The sequence below is a fragment of the Engraulis encrasicolus genome, chromosome 17, assembly GCF_034702125.1.
Source record: "Engraulis encrasicolus isolate BLACKSEA-1 chromosome 17, IST_EnEncr_1.0, whole genome shotgun sequence".
Classification (NCBI taxonomy): Eukaryota; Metazoa; Chordata; class Actinopteri; order Clupeiformes; family Engraulidae; genus Engraulis; species Engraulis encrasicolus.
The window spans coordinates 15,519,163-15,536,319 of NC_085873.1; the positions used below are offsets into that span (position 1 = coordinate 15,519,163).

The following is a 17,157-nucleotide window of genomic DNA, read 5'->3' on the forward strand; positions in this document are numbered from 1 at the left end:
AATTGAGTTCAGATGAAAAACTCTCTAAAGTTCATTACGAAAATCTGTACATTTTCCTTTTTTAAATATAAATAGGAAGGAATCACAACCAAAAAGCCAATTAAATGTAAATCAAGCCAGACTTTAACAACAAAAAACTAAATTAGATGGACTGATTTTTTTTAAGTTCACTAAATCTACAGTGCAGAAATACAACCCTTTTTTTGCTAACTCATCAGAAATACACTTAGAAGGTTATGTATCTGAACTCTTTAACTGCAATAGTATGGCTTAGGGGTACAGTTATTGGAGACCATAACAAACGTGAAAAACAATAGGTTTTCTCTAAATGCTGCACCTATTACTTTTGTTTCCTAAATTGTGTAGTTGCCAAAAACCCCATTAAATGTACTGTAGAGCTGTCTCACGCTGGAAATCAGTTGAAGTAAGGACACTTGGAAAGGCCTTAATGGACAAACTACCAGCACTAATCAAAGGAACACAAACGGAAGGTGTGTGGAAGACAGGCGGACGTGGAAGGTGTGGAAGACAGGCGGACGTGTTTGTGAGTCAGCATGTGTACACTTTTACACAGGGAACCAAAAGAACCGATCAATGCTTCTCAAGCCCTGTTACCTCTTCCAATCTTGCTTCACTGGAGAGGGGGGGGGTGAGAGTGGCAGCGAGAAGGAAAACTGTGACAGCTGAAGCGTTTAAGCAGCAATAAATTCAGGAACTGACAAGTGAACTCTGCCTGCCACATAGTCTTACGCTTGAGTGGTTCATGCAGCCAGCCATCACATAAATCAGCGCAGAAGTGGGGAGTCACTTACTTCCCCTCCCTGGCCTGACTGTGATAATAATGAGAGTAATCACCTTTACTGTGTTAATGAAACGTGAGCGTATATGCATACAGTACACAGCGAAAATGCTTTAATTCACGGTCATTTTGTTAAAATATCACAATACATTTCTTTTCAAGCGTTATCGTCCACATTTATTTTAAAATATTAAAATTAATTTGCCGTTTCCACATTTACATAATTTGTGTACAGGTTGAGCAGCGGAGTGTGTTGAGTGGTATTCACTGATGCACAATACAGGCAGACCAAACTGCAAGTTCACTGCATGCCACACTTACAGTACATGATTCACTTTTCCAAGTCCTTGGTTGCTTTGGATAAAAGCATCTGACAAATGAACTGTCATACAATGCATGTCATATTGCAGTGTTTTGTACTGTAAGTGACAAATACACTTCCTTGTATCCTTGTCCTTACATGAGCAAACAGCCGGTGCTTGATCCAGTGTTCCACTTTGGCAGTGAAGCATTGTGCATTAAATCATAAACACAACATTAATGTCCTTGTAGTTCAAATGTACAGCTCTAGCAAAGAGAATGTATGCCTTCTGGCCGCCAATACCATGCAAAATGAAACATTAAATAACAAACTAATACAACAAACGCCTAGTATGCATTTAGAAGAGAAGAGAAGAGAAGAGAAGAGAAGAGAAGAGAAGAGAAGAGAAGAGAAGAGAAGAGAAGAGAGACTCCAATAGTTTCCATCATAACAACCTAGTCGTACACACCTTTTCATGCCTGTGTATTCACTACTCTTCCCATGTACTTCACTTTTTTCTCTTATTTCCTCTTTTGTAAGTTGTTTAGGATAAAAGCACTAAAAGCCAAATGTAACCTAATGAGGTATTTCAAGAGGTATTCTTGCTCCTTCCTGTGTTAGGGCCTGATGCACTCTTGAAATGTGGTGGTGTCGTGTCGACATGAGCTATCCGTCGAGCAGAGCTACCAAGCAAGGCACTACAACAGCGCCTCTAGGGGTGAAGGCTAGGAACAGGGTTTGGGTTTAAGCTAGACCGTCTTGATGAAGTAGCCCATGCCGAAGGAACACCGTATGCATTCCAATCTGTGTGTGTTCAGACAGCCATGAGATAATGGGGGCAGAAATGTGATTGGAGACCATTAGAGCCTTAACGGAGTGTGAAATCTCCAAACTCATCCAGAAACCTCTGGACAGAGACGGCTAAAGCAGGTCCAATTAACTGCATTTCCAGTTTGTGCACCACACACAGCCTCTGCTAAACACATCTGCCAATTCCCTCCACCCCCACAAGCTCTCCAACAGGTTTCTGTCACCCTGGGCTACCCAGCAGGTCTGTTTTGGCTGGACCACAGAGATGATGGTGGTTCTTCATGGTTTTGAGCCCAGTTGTAGCTGGACCAGAGAGGGGGAAAAAATGTTCTTCGGCATTTTCTGAGGCCAGCTGTCAGTCTTTCAGGAAGAGCTTCTCCTTCATGCGGTAGTAGTGTCCCTTCAGGTCCATGAGCTCCTGGTGTGTCCCCTGCTCCACCACCTGGCCGTGGTCCATGAAGATGATGCGATCCGCTCTCTCCACCGTCTGCAGACGATGGGCTATCACCAACACCGTCTGGCCCTTCGCCCCATTCAGAACGCCCTGCACCTGTGGGAAGGCAGCGGGAAATGGAAGGTTAGAGTGGGGAAGGTGAACAGCTTGCTCATTTGAAAATACAGTAGCAGTGTGAAATAGAAGTGTGAAAAATAACAGCAGCATCAGTAGGAATAGTAGTAGCAGCACCAGAGCTACCATAGTAACAGCAAGACAGTACTAGCACTAGCAACATGACTACTCACTAGGGAACATGAAATTACTCCAAAGCCAACAACTCCTGCTATGTGTGTATTCAGAACTCATTTAAAATACATACACATATAAATAGCCAAACTGGATTGCCAGCAATTTAGCCCCCCCACCCCCTCCTTATGCACACACACACACACACACACACACACACACACACACACACACACACACACACACACACACACACACACACACACACACACACACACACACACACACACACACACACACACACACACACACACACACACACACATGCACGCACACACACACGACAAGAAGAGGAGATAGTAAATTGCAGCAGTGCCACAATCACATGCCCATTGAGCTCAGCTAAAGCCTGGATGCAGAGCCCTTTCAATACCCCCCTCCCCACCCTCAACATCAAGGACTCCTTATATATACATAGTGGGGATGAAAGACAGCACTGCCACTTTATCATGAGACTTAGGACCCATAAAGTGCTTCTAAATAGGTTGCCTAATGACTACAGTTGGTATTATACAGTATATTCAGCTAGAAAGCCTGCTTTGACCTAAAATTCCTTAATTGCCAGTATGCATCAAATGACCTACCGATACATGAAGCGATTTTACAAGCTCAGTTCGTTTCATTTTCTCTCAGAATAGAACACTCAACCACACACAACAGTTTGGTTATGTACTGCACTTTGTTGCCCTGTATTTACTGTATATAGTACCATGACAATAAAGTTGAACGCAATCTACTACTGAGATAAAATAACCAGTGAGAATACTACCATGGTACGTATAACGTACAACAATTTCATAAATATGTACGAAATTACCTACCTACTATATGAAATGATTTGAAATGCACAGGCTGTCTCACATTTCTGTCATAACACAAGAAGTTCAGTATAAGGGTCAAAGACTGTTTATTTTGGGTGTGGACGTCAGGTGGTGCAACGACATCTAATGCTCATAAATTGATTAGTAATTGGTGGTTGATATGCTGCAATGAATGACACTTCTTCGATAGTCCACTAAGAAGAAACAAACAAAAAAAATCCATAAAACAGTGGCACTGGCTGTCATTGCGCCGCCCTGACGTGTGCTACTGCTGAAACGTCACTGACCCATAAACTAAAAGAAAAGGTTAGTGAGAGTCCTGTGGGACCTACAGCATGCTCTGTATTGACATCCATACTGCTGGTGGCTTCATCCAGGATGAGGATCTGAGGCCGTCTCACCAGGGCCCGGGCGATGGCTATGCACTGCTTCTCACCCTTGGAAAGCTGATCTCCGCTCTCCCCCACGTCTGAATTATGGACACAGATACGGTGGGTACAGTGGGAGACAGGTGTTAGATGTTGACATCCTTTTTAGATCTTCTGTGCATCCTCCTCTAGACAGAAGACAGATGTTAGATTTTCAATCCTTTTCGAGGTGTCAATTCCAGGTCCAGAAAGTAAAATCCCTGCCACAGATTCTTTCCAACACAGGTGATTGCAATAAGTAGCTGGTCTACCCGTCTTATGTGCTTAATAATCTACTGTTTCAGAGCTGGTTGCATCAAATTTGTTGCAGGGGTTTTACTTTCTGGACCCGGGATTGGCACCACTGCTTTTTTTTAGATCTTTTTTTGCCATCACAGACAGGTATGAGACAGATTTAAGATGTTGACTAAGGCACCAGACAAATATTACATTTAGCCTCATTTGGTTTTTAGGACTTTTCGCCTCCCTGTGTCATTCCGCAAACATGATCCTTGGATAATATTGATGGTGAGTGTAAACACTAGATGACCTATCCACTTCCAAAACATACTGTAGCTAACCTTGCAGTGGTAGATGATGGATTGTACTATGCATGATGACCATGAGTTAACAAATGATATAATGGCTACTGAGAGCAAAGGAAAAACGTATGCCGCGCTTCTAAGGTTGACATGCCGGTGCAACCAGGGCAGGACCAGGCATAGAATGAAGCGGAAAAACCTGGTGTCACACAGATGTATCTCTTAGAACTAGAATTCTTTCTCAGAATTAGAAGCATGCTCATGGTGGCCCTCATGGCATGAGGAGGGTAATTATGGCTCCCTCGCCTCACTGAGATGTTGAGGCATTGAGAAAATGACACCCTCTCCAAAGAATGAGGATCATTAAGACAACCCTATGCAGAGACGCATTCTTCATACATACACTGGGAACCTCAAGGTTTAAATGAGGAATTGAGTATAGTTTTTTTTTCCTCAACACTGTGGAATACTGATTAGGTTGCGGTTGTTTTTTTTACATGTATGATGTGTGTACCTAATATGCTCTTTCATGGTTTCTTGTTAAATACTACGTTTTTTCCCTTGTTTATGATATACCAGTAATGGCTATCCTTTGTTGACATTTGACGTCATGGTGCAATGTTTTTTTTTTTTTTGGTTATCTGCTGGCTTATTCTGAATGGAAGAACACAATCAGCATTCACCTAGCAACCTCTTTCAAATGTCATTTTGTGGGAGGAGGTGATCATTGTATTGATTTTCATTTTTCGTATCATCCTTATTATATATGTGTAAAATGGCTGTACAAAATTGCAGTTATTATTCCTTCTGCTCCCTCTACTTTCGTCAATGCTTCTTAAATATGCGTGTAATTTCTGAAAACAGCAATTAAGGGTACAATGGACCACCCTTCGTCAGTGGCATTCAAAATGTCTATAATCTATGCCAGTGGTTCCCAACCTATGGGCCGGGACCTAACCTATGGGTCGCCAAAGATCCACAGAGGGTCGGGTACCATACATAGCCCATGTTGAATAAATGACAAAGCATTTAACTAATATAGGCATAGAAGCAACAAAATGTAAGTGCTACATTAAACATTTATTCTATATTTGACAGAGACGAATTGAGGAATCAAATTTTCGCAGGAAACAGAGGGTATCATGATATCAAGGTCACCAAAGCTTACAATGGTAAAAAACATGGGTCCCTGAAGAAAAAGGTTGGGAACCACTGGTCTACGCTGTGAGACCTACAACTGTCACTGAATTGATAGCAGCCTTTTAAAATGAATGGGTGGTGGTGTGGGTGTGGGGGCTCGGGGCAATGTGTTTGAGCATGTAAGCATTGCCTGGGACATCATGAATATCATTTGAATATCATTTGAGAATAATGTTAAATTACTTAGTGTTAATAAATGTTAAGTGTTTAGACATCAGATACAGAATGTATTGCATCATTATTTTGATTTCAGGTTATATTGTATTCATACTGCGTCGTAATGTAGTATCTGTATGCTTGTCACATCGGCATCACCTGTATCGTAACCTTCCCCCAAGTTCCCGATGAAGCTGTCAGCGCTGGCCCTCTTGCCCGCCTCTTTGACCTGCTCCTCCGTGCAATCCTGCATGCCATACTGGATATTGTAGCCCACTGACCCAGAGAACAGGAACGGACCCTGAGAAACCACAGCCATCTGAGGAGAGAAGAGCAGAGCAGAGGAGAGGAGAGGAGAGGAGGAGAGGAAAGGAGAAGAGGGAGGTGTGGGGAGGGAAAAGGGAGGAGAAGGAAAGGGAAAAGACCACTCCTGTCACTGAAAAAGGAGTAATTGCCATGACAATCCGAAAGGGCCACATCCCACTGCTGACATTTGCAACCTCTTGGTCATTTTGCAGAGGTTATGCACACTTTTTCTACTTCACTTCATTCTTAAGGGATGTACAGTATATATTGTACTACATACATACATAGTACATACATGTCAGGGAGGCTGACTGAGAGGTTAGATGGGGGGGGAGGCAGAATCGGGTCCCCATTACAGAGTGGGGGGGGCTTTCAGATGACTTTGTCCAGGGTCCAGTCAAAGCTGTCAGCGGCCCCAATACGCGTATCAGGGGTGTATTATCAGAATAATAATTTAAAAAACGCCTAATACGCCTTTCAATGCTGATTCTCTCCCTTTCATGGTAGAAAAAACTAAATCTAAATGCAAAACACTGTGCTAAATGCAAACATCGTGCTCTCAATCCCATCAATGCCATAATTGAGTTTCATTATTATTCACACCTCAGAGTTGACGCAATAAGACAGCACAATGCTCTACACACACACATGCATGCACGCACACACACGCACACCAAAAAGCAAATCTCATACTCATCAGGATGTCTTTTGTCTAGTGCTGTACACCGCCATGCAGATACATATTTTTTAGAATGACCTTCAAACATTCATTAAGGGACGAGACAATGTGACAGACTGACTGTGCAGTGATTTCGGCTCCTTTCGATGCAGAGCATATCCCTTCCATGGTCCTTTCCAGGGGCAAGGGTGTTTTTGGTGGTGTTTCGGCACCACGCTGAATTAGCTGGACACACCCTAGCTCAGGACCCCTTATAAAATTATAACGAATGAAAAAATGTTGAGTTTTTGTGTGAATTGTTTCGGAAATGAATGCAACTGCGTGGTAATATCGCTTTGTTCCTGAGCAGAAGACCTATTCTACTCCGCTGCGACTGCCTGATCTGGCAACCCTTTGTATGAGCTTCAACAAAAGTTTTGTGACTACTAGTCCACTTTTCCACCATAGTTGTGTCTTTTGCTAATGGAGTTATCATGCATCCGAGGCATCTCACAAGTGTGCATATTAATGAGATGAGATGGTATGGATTTACAACATAGTGCACACTAGACACACAACTTAAGTGGTATACTGTGCGATCTTGCCAGTGCAGAACGTTGATTGTCATCATAACTGACATATTTTTTTTATGCCTGTAAACGTTGGCAAAAGTGTTGCGTTGTTACTTACATGTATAAATTCTCCACTAGGCCTATTAGGTTGTGGATATCCGTTAAATACACTGTTTAACACACTGTGGCTGTAGCCAAGATTTTGGAGACGCACAAAGCCTAACACCTAATTTCACTTTCGCCTGTATTGGTTATGGTCTCTGTTGACCACTTCAAGCAAGGTGTGTCAGTCAGATTAACAAAAGCTTAACATCTGCATGAGGTAGGAATCCAGAAAGAGAAGTCAAAATACAGGTGGAATACAATGCATATTCCGTCTCCTGTGGAAACCATGCAACTTTTTGCAAACGTATCAAAAAAAAAAAAATCAGAGGATATTATGAGGATAGAGTGTGGTGCTACAAAACTGCTACGCAGCCATCTTATTTGTTTAAGGAGGATAGTCAAAATGATATAGCTGGTTGGCAGCATTTAGAAGTTGCGAGGAAACATGAAACATCAGCCTTGCGAGGGAATGAAAGAAGCATCAGCCAGAATACAGTAGCATCCGATCAGTGATCGGCTGCTATTCATTTATGAATCGGCTGAAAATGAAATGGCAAGTCACCATTGCATTTTCATAGTCGAGGTCCGCCCCTATGCAGGGGAGGTTTATCCATATTTTGGTGATGCTGTAATTGTGATGTGAGAAAGTGGGCTCTCCAACTTCTCACTTACCAATTTTAATGATTGGGAACTGTGTGAAGGTTGAGCGTTACTGTGACATTGTTATTGGAACTTTTTGAGCCCGGAATGAGCAGAAGTGACTTGGTGCACACCCGCACAGTTCCTCCTTTTCATTTGCAAGTGTGACAAGGAGTGCGCACCTTGTTGCGAGATTACCATCCGCATGACTTTGGGCACGGGGGGATGCTTTAATTGGTATTTTTATGTTTGTGTGAGAAAGGGAGATAAGCCCTTCTCCTAGTTTTGCGATTTTACAAACTCACTATCAACATTCATCGGCTGAGCTACCGATTGGGACTGTGCTTCCCAGTGCACGATAAGGAGCGCACAGTAGAGGGGAAACTCCTCTGATCGTCGATAAGTCTCTTAATGGCCTTGGCTCTAATTATATTGCAGATAGGCTACAGTAATACCATCCTAGTAGATGTCTTTGGTCTTCAGATTCTTCTCTACTTGTTGTGCTTAGGGTAAGATCCAGACATGGTGAAATGGTAGCCATTATGCTTCCATATGCTGGAACTAGCTTCCTGTTCAAATTAAAACTGCACAAACAGTAGACTATCATTTTTTAAAACTTCATTTCCATCTGCTTTTGGTCAAAGGTAGCAGTAGTAGACTATCATTTTTTAAAACTTCATTTCCATCTGCTTTTGGTCAAAGGTAGTTATCTACTCCCTATAATATTTCATATACCAGTGATTCTCAAACTGTGGGCCAGGACCCACTGATGGACCCTGAAGATATTCCAAGTGGGCCTTGATATAATCAAAATAAATCAAAATAATATTAGCGTATGTGTTGCTGTTGACTATACAATAAAGACTATCTGTCTGTCTGTAAGACTGACTGACTGACAGACAGACAGACAGACAGACAGACAGACAGACAGACAGACAGACAGACAGAGATAAATAACATCACAGTGTGGGGAGGAAGCTGCACGGAGAAAAACAGGAAGACACTCCAGCGTGTTGTGAACACAGCGAAGAAGATCATTGGAGTACCACTCCCCTCCCTGCAGGACATTTACACAACACGCCTCACCCGGAAAGCACTGATGATCATCAAAGACACAAGCCACCCTGCACACAAACTGTTCAGCCTCCTGCCCTCTGGAAAGAGGTACAGGCGCCTCCGTTCCCGTACCACCAGGCTGGCGAGCAGCACAATGCACCAAGCGATCAAGATACTGAACACTCAACCCACTCTCCCTCCACTGTCAGCCTCTAGCCAGCAAGGCCACTGACAACCCCCCCTCATCCCCCACCACCATATCTGCGACTGAACATTCCACCTGCACTACTATATTGTGACTGAACTCTCAACCTGCACTAACTCAAAACATGCGCAGATTGCACACACACACACACACACACACACACACACACACACACACACACACACACACACACACACACACACACACACACACAAGCACAAGCACACTGCACTTTCTGCACTAAACCCAAACATACACACACACACACACACACACACACACACACACACACACACACACACACACACACACACACACACACACACACACACACACACACACACACACACACACACACATACACACACACGAACACACACACAGACGCACCTTCTACCTGCACTAAACACACACACACACACACACACACACACACACACACACACACACACACACACACACACACACACACACACACACACACACACACACACACACACACACAGCTGCTGGTGTACTTGACAGACCTTTTTAATATTTATTTTTCTTCAAAATGCTACTATTACTATGTCAGAACGCTATAAAGGACTTTTTAGGAAAAGCACAAAAGCACCAGAATTACCTCTAATGTATGTCCTCTACAAGTCTTCTGTTGTCCAGTCTTGCACTTTAAATGTCTGTATGAGCACTGTCTATGTCCATACTGGCTGCGTTTTTCGCCAAAAAGCTTAAAATTAGCTAACTCCATAACGGCGCGGCATTGCCCGGAATGGCTCATCATTATATACATTATGTGACATGGGAAAGCGATGGTGAAACTTTCATTTTACGCCGGAACAATCCTTTAAGTCCATGTATAAGTACTGTCTATGTCTATACTGTCTATGTCCTTACCTAGATTAGTCTATGTCTGTGTGGGAAAGCAAGAAATGTAATTTCAAATTCTTTGTATGACCAGTGCATGTAAAGAAATTGACAATAAAACCTACTTGACTTGACTTGACTAAATAGACAGACAGACAGACAGTCAGTCACTCACACAGTCAGTCAGTCAGTCAGTCACTCACACAGTCAGTCAGTCAGTCAGTCGATCTATCTATCTATCTATCTATCTATCTATCTATCTATCTATCTATTTATTTATTTATCTATCTATCTATCTATCTACACAGCCATTTTTTAAGCTCCAACAAGGTGTGTTTCAATGTCAAGTTCAACAACATCAAATTAGCCCTGAAAGGAATACACGAGAAGTCATAGTGAGCAGTGCTTCCCAAACTTTTTCACATGACGTACCCCTTGGAGCACTTCATGTCCATCCGCGTTCCCCGTCCCCCCCCCAAAAAAAAACTGTGGAGCTCTGCATCCAGTTGAAGAGGGTGCGTCACAGGAACTCTTGTGACTGAAATCCTGGTTAATGTGCGTCGTCTGCTACACATAGCCTGCCTGTGTCGGCGTTTAATTTTCAGGCTTGTCAAAAGCAACGCAAATAAAGGCAGCGGGAGGGATCGCTTTCGAAAGTAGGAATAGGTTTTTCTGTTCTCCTGCGCCGTCAGCTGGCGTTAGGCATTCAATGTAACGAGGATGGACTTCACAAATTTCCTGTTGTGAAGGGTGCTTGCTGAATAATGCTCAGAAATTATATTAATTTTGGTGTTCTTGTGAATATAAAAGACGACAAGATTGTTATCTATAAAACACCACGTCGACTGCAGAACGGAGGTCTCAGCTGTCAATCGATACCGTCAATCGCGCAAGGAAGAGAGAAGGAGAGGGAGAGACAGAGTAGTTTTCCAACTTAGTCCTACAGCTTTCCAACGCGACTGCTCTGGTTTTATTCATGTTCAGTGTTCCTTGCCCATTTGACCGCGCCAGGTTTAAACGAACGTGATTTTTACGACACGGTCACCAAGTGCTTATCCAGCCATAGCCCAATTTGCGCCAAAGAGAGTACTATAGCGGCCAGGCGCGCACGCAGCATTCACAATGAAGAATGGAAATTACTCCTTCGTTGTGGACAGGACATTTGCGCATCTCAATTCGGAGGGAAAATGTTGCTTTCTGCACGCGCACAAGTCAAACAACAAAGTGGTCGGTACGTGCCAGTAGGTGGACCGCTTTAGAAAAAAATAAAACAAAACAGGTCTTGTTGTAGGAGCCCTATACATGGCGTAATGTAGATGACTGTCATGAAGTGTTCATTATATATTTATTTAGGCCTAGCACATTTTTAAAAAATGTAGGCCTGTTGGTTATGCCAGACTAGACCTACGTTTTCCCTCCTATGACCATACGAGCAGACGCGCAATGAGAACATGGCGTTTCCTACATTCCTATTTATTCGTTTTTTTCCTCACCTACAACTATGTATATGCATAGTAAAGTGCTGGGACTGATTGCTAGGTTACTTTTTTTGTAGAAGGCCTACGTTGCCACTATTCTTTGCCATTTGATTTTTTTTTCTTCCTGCATTTTTTTTTTTTAAATTCCAAATCTTCTCCCGTACCCCTTGCTAGTTTGGGAAACACTGATAGTGAGTAATGACGCATGGCAAATAACATTTTTCAGACATCAGCTTTGTGCTGAGAAGTGCCCAAAGTGGAAGGCATCTATCTGACAAGGAAACTAAAAAGGCTCCCACACACTGTTCACATTTGCAGAGTTTTACTTGCGACGTCTCGTTCTAATGACCTTCTTTAAGCAATTCAACCTATCTGACAAGGTACAGGACGACCTTTCCAGATGGTGCTTTGTCGGTTTCAAAAGTGCTGTCCGAATGTCTGAAGTGGGCTGATTTATGGTCTAATGACGGATCTTTGGCTGGTGCAGGACTTTCAGGCTACATACAAAATTAGATTGGAAGCCTGTGCCATTATTATTGGTGAGTTCTGGAAGGGGAAAGGGTTCGCTGTGCTTAATTGGGTTTGGTAGAGAGAGCCCGCATCACAAAATTAAAAAGACAGCTTTAACTTTAAGGCAGCATTAAATACATTTCCTCTTCCATCACCCGACAGGTATGAAGAGGAATTGTTTCTCATTTCTCATCCTTAGTGAGGGTGGGGAAGTCCATTAAGAAGTGCCTTTCAGTCTGTCAAGGAACCACTGCAACAATTGTGTAAACATTAATTTGAAGGTAATGGTAGTGCTGTTATAAAACAGTAAATTTGAATGTTGAAAGATGCAGTTCAATTACTTGTTTTAGGTAAAACCTGCCAGCGTGCTTTAGTTCACATCAATGATGCATCCATTTATGTGACCACTGTCTCCAAGCAATTCACAGACCCATAACCCATAATGAGGTAGCCGTGTCCTAGTTGTTAAGGAGTTGGTCTTTCTATCTGGGGGTTGTAAGTTTGAATCCCACCTGACCCCTCCCTACACCTCAAGTGTCCTTGAGCAAGGCATCTAACCAGGACTGGATTAATGCACAAGCTAGATATGGCTGCAGTCTAGGCAGAATTGTGACAAGATGCAATATGGAAAGAATTCAACTGTAATGCTGAGTTGAGTTGGTAAATATGTTATCCTTGATCCCCAGCTCATAATTATGACACTGTCTATGCAAATTTGTGGTGAAATTTGACCTCCAGGGGGCCCCACAGCAACGTTTACCCTAGGGGCCCAAGGCGATCTTAATCCAGCCCTGCACCTAACCGCACATTGCTCAAGGGATTGTAACCAATGCCCTAAAAAATAATATCTGTACGTCGCTTTGGATAAATAGCGTTGGCTAAGTGTAATGTAATGTAATATTGGTACTGCCATGCCATGCCCACCTTGCTGCACAGGTATCGGTGGCTGTACTCTCTGAGGGGCACCCCGTCCAGCAGCACATCCCCCTCTTGGGGCTCGTAGAAGCGCTGCAGCAGGCTGACGCAGGAGCTCTTCCCTCCTCCAGAGGGCCCCACCAGGGCCGTCATGCTCCCCGCAGACACCTCCAGACTCACCCCCTGAGGAGCACCATCACAAGCAAGCCAGTAAGTAAAAAGATCCCCCTTTTCATGTATGAAAAATGCAATTTCCCATTCATACTAAATACTTAGAATGTTATGGTGGTTGTGAGTATTTGTGAAAAAGGTAACATTTGTGAATGAGCAGCATAAATTCTCTAAATAAACTACGTACTACAATTAAACAGTGCACCTTTAAGCCAGGCCAGGTGAATTATGACCGTTATCACGCTCATTGGCCACGCGATCTAAACTATTTCTCCACTTTAGCAGGTCGTCTATGATCCTCTACTCGTTCTCGTTCTTCACGATTTAATATTGTCAGATCGTGCACCCCTAGGTTATGTACAGTATACTGTGCCTGGTGCATATTGGAGACTAATACCACAGGAGTTCTGCCCACCCCAGCAGGCCCCAACAGCACTGCCATGCTCTTTGGGACCACCTCCTGATTCACACCCTAAGCATCTTTCATTTAGCCGTTTATTTAGCTGCCAATCAAGCAACTGCCAATTAAGCAACTGCAGCTATTCCAGGGTCAAAACAGGAATTATACAATACATTTTCATAAAAACAACAGAATCATCAGAAAGGTTTCTTAACATCAAAACGTTACGAAAATGAAAATGCTGCTGTGTGGAATTGTCGAGGTAATTTGTCTTGAGGAGTACAACTTAGTCAACATCAGCAACAAGCAAAAGCCAGATATTTGTAATATGTCATGTACCTGACAGGCATCTTGCTTAAAAAACGTTTTCTCCTTTTGCTTGATCAATAACAGTGTAATTCATCTCACGTAATCGGTTGCAACTGACTTCCCACTGAGAACTGCAAATGGAAAAACTAAACAGACAAAAGGGCTTGTTTACAAAGAAGGCTTGTTCACAACTTCTCACCTTCAGTGCTTGCACCTCCTGCCTGGATGGGTATGCGAAGGTGACGTTGTGGAAAGTGAGTCTGCCCTCCAGGGTCTCTGGGGCCAGGGAGCCCTCCTCCCTCATCTTGGACTTCCTGTCCAAGAGCTCGAAGACTTTCCTGGAGGAGATCATGGTGCTCAGCATGTCTCCATAGATGTAGACCAAGTGCTGGGAAATAACAGGAGATGGAGAAATTGCAGACGGCAGTCAGGGCCAGCTATTACAGTCACAGACGGAAGCAGGCCTCTGAGTGCTATTGAATGCTATTCGGGGAAATGCTGACAGTTTTGCTTTTCCCCGACAATGAAAATCAGAAGACACTATTCACAGGATACGCCTTTGAATACATGACTGTTTTTTTCCTGACAATAAAAAGCACCCCTACCTTGCATTTGAAATGGAATTGTGCAACACTCTTTATGTAGACCATTTATTTTTCTAATTCCTCAAATCCCTGTGGTGTTTAATTAAGTAAGCAACAGAAATGCACATTCGTCATTTCCTTCAAAAACAGCAGAATTGAGACTCTTTGTCAGAATCGAGTAATCAAACTCCTTAGCAGGCATACAATGGAAATTATGCACACAGCAGCAAATAAATACCAATAAGCTCACACTGATGGAAGGCTACATCTGGTGGAAGTCACATCTCTCCAGCAGGAAAAACAATACACTGGCAATGTCTCGCTGCGAGTGCTTTTTTTTAAAATGTCCACCTGCTGATCAGACACTGAACAGCATGGGGTATAGACAAGGCTGCAGCTAGTTATAGTCAAAGGTGTGTTTGGTCTTTGTCCCTTTAGAATAAAAAAAAAACTTTGCAGTTGCTAAGGCGAACACACTTCAAAAAGTGAATAAACATTCCATTTCTCTCTTTCCCTTTCATACTGTACACAATGTATGCATCTATCTATCTATCTATCTATCTATCTATCTATCTATCTATCTATCTATCTATCTATCTATCTATCTATCTATCTATCTATCTATCTATCTATCTATCTATCTATCTATCTATCTATCTATCTATCTATCTATCTATCTATCTATCTATCTATCTATCTATCTATCTATCTATCTATCCAATCTCTTGAACAACCTCATCTATTTCTGAGGTCTTAAAGACACTTAAGTGACTCAGACCCAAAAGGTTATTTAAAATAACTGCAAGTTACAGCCCTGTATATGAAAGAAACTATAAAAAACACACCAAGCTGGCGGGGGGTAGGATTTCACAAGCACTGTCCCTATGGTGTAAAAATGCCATTTGCTTTATGCCTGTATATAATCCAGTAAAAAAGGCCATTTCCTTTTTTGCTTGTATATAATCCAGTACAGTAATGTGGTACCTTCATATTGGTGACAGGACAAGTTACACGTAAGACCGAAACATCTGATGGGTAATAAAGTACAAGCAACGAGGAGAGCTGTACTGTCTTCTTTACTTTGAATATTTCTTACAGAATAAGAATCCAGTTGCTCTTAACTTTTGTTGAGTTGAGCGCGTTATAAAGCTTACATTACCTTCATATTGGTGGCCATGTCTTTCTGGTAGAGGACGAAGGAGAGCAGGCTGCCCATGCTGAGCCTCTGGGTGGAGATGAGTGCTCGGCCCTGGAGAAGCATCAGCACCTTCAGGCCCACCGTCACCATCTGCACCGGGACGCACACACCGGGACGCACACGCACGCATGCACACACACACACACACACACACACACACACACACACACACACACGCACACAGTCTTTATGAATGATCAGCATTCCACATTACAAAAGTTGCGAAAGCCCTTTTTGTAAATGCAACCCCCGCCTCTTGGCCAAAAAACCCAAAACAAAAACAAAACAAAGTTTGCGTTTGTGCGTTTTGTCTGTGGACGCTTGTTCACTTGATGCGCTCACTCAACAAAGCCAGAACTACTAAAAAGTGAAAAAGAAATGAGTCACACAAAAGGCTGCTGCAAAATACATTTAGTGTATATTACAGTTTTTCTCAATTGGTTTGGCTAATTTCTCGAAACTGAGATGACATTCTCAAAACAACACGGACAAATCCCCAAACCAACTTGCAATTTCCCAAAACAGAATGGCATTTTTCATTGCTTTCATCAAATATCAAATGCTTTGTACATGTCTCAAATGTTTAGTACATCTCTGCAGATGGCTATGTACAAGTACCCTACAGTTGACACATTGAGCATACATTTAGCACATTTTCCAAATAAACTGATCTTGCTTATCTAAACGAATTAGACAATTCTCTGTGTAATGGCTGCCCTCTCCAAAACATGTCAGCATGATTTCATTGTGTAAGTCATCATATGCAAAGTAGTCTACACAATTATCAAAACAGTCCAGGACATAATATTTTAAGAATTTCATTAAACGGTAAATTCATGACAGTGTTCAACAGGCCAAATGATATTGTAACTTTATTAGTTTGTAGAAAATAATTTTACAACCGTGTATAGTACAGTTTCCTCTGTTATTTAGCTAATTTCTTGACATTTTTTCAAACGACATTCTGTTTTGAGCAATTGCTAGTTGCTTTGGGATTTGTCCATGTTATTTTGAGAATGTTATCTCTGTTTTGAGAAATGAGCTAAACCAATGAGAAACCTGTGATATATGGCCATTACTTTCTGTATGTGAATTTACAGTAAAGAAAGTTACTGATAAATGTCCTTAGTAAATTGTCTGTGTTATCAAACTTCAAGGGTTTCACTCACTTTTTCATTTTTATACATAGCCGAGCGATATGAGCATGTGATGAGGATCCATGAGGTTATGCTGAACCATCCAGTTTATTTTGACAGAAGGACTAAATGAATGCAAATGAGCCAAAGCAATTGAGAAGGATCTATGCCATTTTTATGGTACCGACTATTTATGTGGGAGAAGGATTAGTGCTGATGCAAGAATGAGCTGTTTTGGGAAGTATATGACATTTTGCTAGTTATCTGAACTGT

General features: G+C 42.3%; 1 protein-coding gene across 1 annotated transcript in view; it reads right to left on the bottom strand.

Annotated features, from left to right (window-relative positions):
• Positions 1-681: 681 nt before the first annotated feature.
• The window catches only part of tap2t (transporter associated with antigen processing, subunit type t, teleost specific), a 45,398-nt gene continuing 28,922 nt past the window's right edge, over positions 682-17,157 (bottom strand). Inside the window, exons 7-12 of the mRNA XM_063221845.1 lie at positions 15,710-15,838; positions 14,166-14,354; positions 13,096-13,269; positions 5,938-6,097; positions 3,806-3,942; positions 682-2,460 (exon numbers count right to left, since the gene is read on the bottom strand). Of these exons, the coding sequence (XP_063077915.1) occupies positions 2,266-2,460; positions 3,806-3,942; positions 5,938-6,097; positions 13,096-13,269; positions 14,166-14,354; positions 15,710-15,838 (984 nt within the window). The 3' untranslated portion in view covers positions 682-2,265. The remainder of the gene's footprint in view (positions 2,461-3,805; positions 3,943-5,937; positions 6,098-13,095; positions 13,270-14,165; positions 14,355-15,709; positions 15,839-17,157) is intronic.